This window comes from Fulmarus glacialis, unplaced genomic scaffold (assembly GCF_000690835.1).
Source record: "Fulmarus glacialis isolate BGI_N327 unplaced genomic scaffold, ASM69083v1 scaffold38865, whole genome shotgun sequence".
NCBI classification, from domain to species: Eukaryota; Metazoa; Chordata; class Aves; order Procellariiformes; family Procellariidae; genus Fulmarus; species Fulmarus glacialis.
In genome coordinates, this window is record NW_009213036.1 from 1 (window position 1) to 7,889 (window position 7,889).

General features: G+C 45.5%; 2 protein-coding genes across 2 annotated transcripts; one reads left to right on the plus strand and one right to left on the minus strand.

The window, feature by feature from the left end:
• Nucleotides 1-554: 554 nt before the first annotated feature.
• SQSTM1 (sequestosome 1) lies at nt 555-3,839 on the plus strand. Its single transcript, XM_009578065.1, has 6 exons — nt 555-799; nt 920-1,076; nt 1,533-1,622; nt 2,149-2,393; nt 2,656-2,863; nt 3,530-3,839. The coding sequence occupies exons 1-6, from the start codon at nt 629-631 to the stop codon at nt 3,685-3,687; spliced, it is 1,029 nt and encodes a 342-aa protein (XP_009576360.1). The 5' UTR covers nt 555-628; the 3' UTR covers nt 3,688-3,839.
• A 615-nt stretch (nt 3,840-4,454) lies between these two features.
• On the minus strand, nt 4,455-7,692 carry LOC104072065 (chromosome unknown open reading frame, human C5orf45; the record flags this gene model as incomplete). Its single annotated transcript, XM_009578066.1, has 7 exons — nt 4,455-4,480; nt 4,601-4,709; nt 4,812-5,057; nt 5,560-5,647; nt 5,904-6,040; nt 6,342-6,411; nt 7,595-7,692. Coding segments are annotated over 7 exons (774 nt in total), but the record flags the coding sequence as incomplete, so codon positions are not given.
• Between the last annotated feature and the right edge of the window lie 197 nt (nt 7,693-7,889).

Genomic DNA, 7,889 nt, shown 5'->3' on the forward strand with positions numbered 1-7,889 from the left:
GAGCCGCTGTTGTCATGCGGTCTCCTGGAAACGCTAGAGTAGCACCGGTATCCTCAGCAGTCGCAGCGTGCTCGGAAGCCTCCCTTCCAGCTTGCTCTCCAGCGCGTAGCTGCCCCCTAGTCCCTCCCGCTCAGGCGGATACCTGCACAGCTGGGTCTGCAGTCCGCCCTGTGAGTCGCAGGAGCCAGCCAGCGCTCTGGTCCCCGTTCTCCTCTGTTATGCCTCCTGGCATTTCTTCCCAGCTCCCTCTCCGGAAACATTTTGTTCTTGCAGGACGAGAAGCCAAATGGGGTAGTGCAGTACTAATCTAAAATAAACACGCCAAGAGACTGTTAAGGATAAGGCATGCTCAGTTTGAGGAGCAGGTATCTTTGCGACACCCCTTTGCGCTTGGTTTAAGTTCTCTTACATGCCCCCAGCTTGTGTTTGGCAGCCAGCATAAAAATAAACTGACCTAGTAAGTCAATACTGTTCTGACAAGGGCTGTTTGTGCCTCCCTCTCCTCTGCCTGATACCCAGCCTTTAAATAGTAACCTCGTTCTTGATGTGAAGTTTCCTTTCCTTAATAGAGAAAAAGGAGTGCAGGCGGGAACATCGCTCGCAGTGCGGCCAGGAGCCTCCCCGCGACATGGTGCACCCCAACGTGATCTGTGATGGCTGTGAAGGGCCGGTGGTGGGTGCCAGGTTCAAGTGCACTGTCTGTCCAGACTATGACCTCTGCAGCACCTGCGAGGGTAAAGGCATCCACAAGGAACACAACATGGTGATGTTTCAAAGCCCACTGCTAAATGCATTTGAGGTGAGCAAAATCTATGGAGGGGAACTAATGAATGGCATATTCTACCAATTTAAGTCATAAGTTTCAGTTACTCAGAATCTGGCTGTGTGAACAGAGCCCCATGAACATTACCCTTTACAGTGGCTTCCCCGAGGACGCTGGCTCCGTAAAATGCGGCATGGTGTTCCACCCTTCCCATGGATGCACTGCTGGGGATATCCTGGCCCTGCAGCTCCATGCCAAAACTCCGAACAAGCCCAAGCCAGTGCTGCAGCCTCCAGTCCACCCACTGCAGAAGGTAAGAGGAGATGCTTTGGTAAACAAGGTGGTAGTGGAAGCCAGAGTAGCCGCTCTGCGGCACAGGGTGGAATCTGGGTGGCAAAATAGACATAGGAACTAATCTAATTTGCTTGAAATATAATTAGCACCTAGCATAGAGTGGGATTATTTTAAGGCATGCTTGGGCCTGTGCAGTGGATGAGGATGCAGAGACTATCTGGAACCAAACCAAGCCGAGCTGTTAGGTCAAGCATGTTGCTACTCTACTCCAGATCTGCCTTTCAGCATGGCTAATGAGCCTTAACAATGCTAATGCCACTGGTTTTCTGTTCCAGAGGTAGCTCAGAGTTAGTTTTTGTCTCTGTACTGCCTTTGTTGTGCAGTGTATGTGAGTGACAGGAAATAAGCACCAGGATCTCATGGGGATACACTCTGTAGGTGCTCTTTAGTGTGCTAACAGAAATTGTTTTTCTAGAAGCTTCTACTAACAGCCAGCCTCAGGACCCCAATGTCACCTTCTTAAAGAATGTTGGGGAGAGTGTTGCAGCTTTTCTGAGCCCCCTGGGTAAGTGACTTGCAGTTTATCCCAATCCCCTAAGACTGGCTTAAAGGTCCTCTTAACAGGAGCAGCAGTCAGCTGTTGTGACTGATACCGGACCTACCTCATGCTACTAAGCCTTGAAGGCTTAATTTACTTCTGGTACTAATAATGCCTAGGCTTAGAACAGCCATGTGGTACCTTTTCAGTGCCCTTCTTTGGAAGGAAATGAGGAAAGATTTCATTAACATGTCACCCCTGTAAAACTAAATCAGTGGTGACTCAGGATTTTGCCTGGCCTATGTGGACGTAGATAACTTTTGCCCTGACCCTCTAAATGTATGGCTTGTCTGTCTAAAGGAAGATGACTACTTGGTGCTTAACTATTCTTTGTTTAAAGAATGCTTTGCATTTTAATTCCCACATGTTACATGGCAAGCTGTAGGATTACAGAAACCTTATGGCATTTAGACTAGGATTGATCCAAGTTCTTTTAGGACTGTGCTTTGGAAAAATCTGTGTAAGGCTTTCTCCATCTCAAATGCATTTCTAGGTATTGAAGTTGATATTGATGTGGAACATGGAGGACAGAGAAGCAAAGTGACTCCTGCTTCTCCCAGTCAAGAGAAGAACAGTGCTGAGTCAAGCAGCAGTACTCTTGACCAGAACGTTCAGACCAAACCAGACAGGAATAACACAGATTCTGCTGCAGAAGTAAATGCTGTTGCAGAGCAGATACAAGACATGGTGATAGATCCTGTGCCCACACAAATGGAAGATGGCAGCTTCCAGTCCCAGGTACAAGAACCATGACGCTAATCTAATATGCTTGCTGAGGCTTTACTAGAAAGGAAGATAATCATTTAGCATGCATTGTGGGATTGAATATTAAGATGTGAGCAGATTAAGTGATATACAGCACCTTTGCTTTACAGGTTTACAGCAAAGGTGGTGGGACTTCTTGGGGATGTAACTCTTCATATTAAAGGCAGATAGTAGGAGCAGGCATCCTACCTGGAAAGCAGTGCAGCACCTGGACCTTTTTTTCTTTCCATTTCAGGAACACAGTGAGTCCAGCAGTTCATCAGGGGGTGATGAGGACTGGACCCACTTATCTTCCAAAGAAGTGGATCCTTCCACAGGTGAACTGCAGTCTCTGCAAATGCCAGAGACAGAGGGTCCCAGCTCCCTGGATGTATCTCAGGATGCTCCCCAAGCAGGACCTACAGGACTGCGAGAAGCTGCACTTTACCCACATCTCCCACCAGGTATGAGAATGTATGTAGGTTTCATAACTGAGAGTAATTTTCACTTGGGAACTGCCAACTTGCTTGACATAAGCAGACCTGCATTTAGAGATGGTAGAAACCAGGGTCACATAAGTTACAGCTAAACTTGTCCAAACTTTGTTAGCAGGTATGGCAGCTCTTGCACCCTGTTAGAGACGGTCAGGTGGTTCTCTTCTTGCATGTGGCAGCTAAGTCATAATAAGACTTCTGACCTTAGATTAATATGCCATTCAAGCAACATGAAAAAAGGTGGTATCCTAAATCATGTCCTTACTCTGTACTCTTCAAGAGAGACTCTTTGAAGAGAGTCTGTATGCTGACTAGTACAGACTAGTACATCCTGTGACTTCAAGACAGCATTTTTATGGTAACAGTATGCCAGCCCACTTAACTGAGATCAACAGCACAGAGTCCTACAGCAAGGCCAGCTGAGTCTGACTCAGCAGTTTTCTTAGCTGGTTATGTATCTTATCTCAAACATCTGCCCTCCTGGGAGACAAAGAAGGGCCTGTCTTCTAGCATTTAACTGGCTATGCTAGATTTACTAGGATTAGCGCCAGCCTACCTGCTGTGTGGTATTAAAGCCTTGGCTGGTTTGCCAGTTACATGAAATATTGCAACTTTAAACTGTTCTTCTCTTAACAGAAGCAGACCCTCGCCTCATTGAATCTCTGTCCCAGATGCTCTCTATGGGCTTCTCTGATGAGGGTGGATGGCTCACTCGACTCCTGCAGACAAAGAACTGCGACATCGGGGCAGCACTAGATGCCATCCAGTATTCCAAGCAGCCACCTCACTTGTAGTAGTCTCTGTAACCAAAAGCACTTCCCTTCTAACTGAAAGCAAGCAATGCAGTACAACTTACTCAGCGGTTCATCTTTCTCTCGGCTAAGGGTTTTTGTTTCATGTTCCTAAGTGCTTGTAGAATGGAGGAAAAATAAATACTACTTCCTGTGATGACTCTGTGTGAGTGTTTAAGTATCACAGCTGTATTCCTTAATTAAAAGAGTGGAAGGACTTGCTAAGAGCATGTGATTTCATCAGGCAGCTCCCTGTGCAAGGGAGGTAGCCCAGGACTGTAGGCCTGCCTTTTTGTACATACCTTGGTGTACCCCCTTAGGGCTACACTTCTGGAGGGAAATCAAATGCTTTGCCAGCTCTGAAGCCTGCTCTGCAGCTCTGGAAGAAAGGGTTGCTATGGGAGATCTAAACAAAGAGGTAGCACAGGGGAAAAGAGCTGTAGTTTGTAATGGGGAATTAATGACAGAATTTAATTGTACCGGCCAGGACTCCTTAGAGCATTGGAGCTTTCTTTCCTGAAGCTGACCTACTTCCATTCTTATTTCTAGCTGATGAGGTTGCTAGACAACACTATGTACCCACTGCAACAGTTTCTTCCTCCCTCGTACCCTTCCCGCAAAACAGCCACAGAGCAAGTAAACAACTTTAATAGTGCAGTTCTGCAAGGATTAGAGTAAAGCCATCTTCAGTTCAAAATCTTGCCTCAGAACTCAACATACCAAATACATTACAGAGACAAACAAGACAGCAATGCCAAAGATGCCTGAACTTAGAGATCATCATCAAACTCCTCACCTGTGCAGAAGAGGTGTTCACAAGAAACATTAATGCTGGGCCAAAGCCTAGCAGAGTTAACAAGGGTGTTTGCCCTCGTGCTATCCAACCAGCACCTTCCTGCAGTGGTGTCTAAGGCACCAGATCCCACCCTTTCCAATTGGCTTTGAGGCTCTTTGAACAACACGCCCTCCTCAACTGAGCAACTGGTGCTGGGCACCACAGTGCCAGGCAGTTTCGAGGCAAGCCGCTCAGCGCTAGCCACATGCTTTTTAAATTCAACACCTCTACCTTGAGGTAGAGTTCTTCCAGCCTGTTCGGAGCATCTACTGGCCATGCCAGGGTCTGCTACAGTGGTGCTGTGCAGCCCCAACCTTCCACTGCCCTCCTGTGGTGACAAGGTGACCCTGGCAGCATTTTTGCTATTGCTGTCAGAATGTGAGAGAAATTTTTCCCACTTCGAGGGTTTGGTACAAGCAGTTGGGGTTTGAGTATTCTCCTCAGGCACTACGGACTCACAGACAGCAGGAACCATACTGTCTCCAGAAACAGCATCTCCATCACCTTGATCAGGCGCTGCTACTAAACATTTCTTGCGCTGTAAGAAGAAAGAGAGCTTGGTTATAAATCCAGCTGCACAGAAGCAGGCAGAGAAAGAGCACTCAGGTCCTTCAAATGCATCCAAATTCTCACCAGCCCTCTGAGGCAGAGCTGAGGCTGATGTGCTGGGTGGGCCTATGGGCTGTGAAGGCTCAGGCCAACTTCACTGGCACTGCAGTAATCACAGAGCCTTAATAATTGCATACCACACAGGTGCCACTGCTCAGTAAGGCAAAGCCGCATAGTTTGCAACTGTGCTGATAGAGGAATCCAGCTCAACCACTCAGCTTACACAAGTTGGCATTGTTTTTGCCTGACTAAAACCTTTCAGAGAGGTCCAGACACAATTTTCTTCTCCTCCCCAGTCATTCAAACAGAAGAGCAGAGGAAGACTCATAAAACTTCAAAATTATGATGACACAAAAGAGGTCAGGAGAACACTGTTTTGTTTTACTGGTAGGAAGCATCTTCTACAACTAAAATACCTCAGAGGTTTTAACCTTTTTGGCTTGGTAGGCAAGCTGGAAAACTCCATTTTCTTCTGCATATTCTTGAAGATCACTGGAGAGGAAGCTCTTCTGGTGTTTCCTGGCCAAGAAAACCATTCACAAAGAGGACAGATTAGCTCCACTGTGATTTTTTTTCACAAATAACCAGAAATGTTCATAAAATGCATGGCTCTAGCAATAAGAGCAGTTTTACCCCCAAATACCAAATCCCTGCTCAAGTTGTACATTGCAGCCTGTACTTTGTTCAGCTATCAGAGATGAGCTACCTCCCACATCTCCAAACCAAATGTCACCACTTGGGGGTAGGAATCAAAAAAAAAAAGTTCTTTCTGTACCTTTGTTCTTCCACAGCGTTCTTCCTCCGGGAACAGAAATGTTGCCTTTCTGCACCTGCCTCTTCCTCCCTGTCTTCCTGATCTTCACTGTCCTTGTCCAGGTATTTACTCCAGCGACTGACTTCTGCCCTTTCCTCCTACAAAATCAGAGAATTACTGAAAACAGCAAAATACAGGGTTCTCATTTTTGGCATTGTTATGTATGTGCTGAATACCTTAAATCACAAGTCAGTTTAGACATGTTCCTGTATCGTGTTCCCAGGTTCAGTATCCCAGTGGAGCAGAGTTTCTGTATACATCTCATTCTCTTTGCTGGAACCTCTCTGATTATATATATATTTCAGCTATCTGAGCCCATATAAAGGGATCACTGATTTCACTTTGATTCACCTAGGTCAGTATGGGTTAGTATTTACCTCAGCTTTGCAAGTATCTTACCTGCTGGACCAAACTGTCTTCATGTTGGGCTGCTATATTTTTGCCGTCACTTACAGATTCTTCTACACACCTAAAATAGAGGTTTAAACTAGAGTTTCTAGAACACACTTCCATCTGTTGATTTATAATTTTCAAATAACCTAATCATAGCACAAGGGATTGGATAGAAAGCATGGATAGGAACACCAGATAGGCGGCATGTCAGAAAAAAAAAGGATCTATAGAAAAGAAGATGTCAAATGAAGGATTTGCAAGACATATTGCCCAAATACTTGAAAAAAATCTAGTTAGAGGGTAGCCCTCGTTCCTTCTATACAAACAGAGTAGCAAGCTTCATCTAAAGCCACTAATAATGAAGTGCTAAATTCTAACTGATCATAACCAGGGATATAACAGCGTGTCTTTTAGGACAACAGTTTAAACCCACTAATTATATCCCAAGCAACCAAGGAAAAAGGGAAGTTATTTCACAATGTTTTGAATTTCACAACGTTTTGAGAATAGAAATAGCAACCCTTTTTGATAAAGTGAGTTTTCTTCCCAAAGCTTAACCCTGAAGCACTGCATATACACAACGAAGTTATCTAACTAGCTTTGACTGATTTCTGAAAATAACCTTGAGTAAAAAGGAAGCTGGACCAGTTCAAGACCAGTTCAGGATTAGGTGATTTGTAAACAGATTCAGGAATGAAATAAACAGGAAAGTGCTACTCAGATTTTCCAGCCCAGCAAACCAAATGTTTGCACCAAACAAGTCTTTTTATCAATAGCAGCAGCCATTACTCAACAGATTCACAGTGTGAAACCCCTGAACGCCAACAGTTAGGTAGCAATAGCTTAGAGTGGAGGGTATTTTCTCTCTGAGGATGCACCTCTGCACGGCTTGTCAGTCTGTAAGATGGACACCTCCACAGTCAGCTCGTCAAACAGTAAATAAGAAAGACCAATTTAAAAACAAAACAAAACACCTATTGCATATATTTTAATGGTTAAAAGCCTGACCAACACACATTATTGATCAACTAAACTTATCTGAAAAAAGTCCTTGTCAAAAGAAACATGCCAGGACACTAAACCCAACAAACAGCTTGTTGGTACGAGGTGACGACAAAACCAGCACATGTCATGGCTCTACAACAGGACAGAAAACCCTCCTGTGAGCTCAAATTAGGTAACAGGCACCCAGTGTGTGAAGATGTGCATCAACCGTGGCACATCAAAAGAAACAAGCAAATAAAGATCAAACACTCTACCGAGATGTCCAACCAATAGCTTCCTCTGCCTCACCCTGCAGCAAGTTTAACTTCTGGACATGGTGCCTACAGTCCAGGCCAGACCCTTGGCCGTAAACCTGCAAAAAATAAAATAAAACCAAGGCTTAGGGCGCAGCCAGAAGGCAAGTGCACAAAGCGAGGCTCCACCCCAGGTGACACTGAAGCGCTAACTAAAGTTAGCACACAGGGCTGAGCGTGCGATGTCCCTGCGGTGGGGCTGCCACCCCGCCTCCCCGCTGTGCCGGGCTCCCCGCTGCCACGCTACAGGGCCACC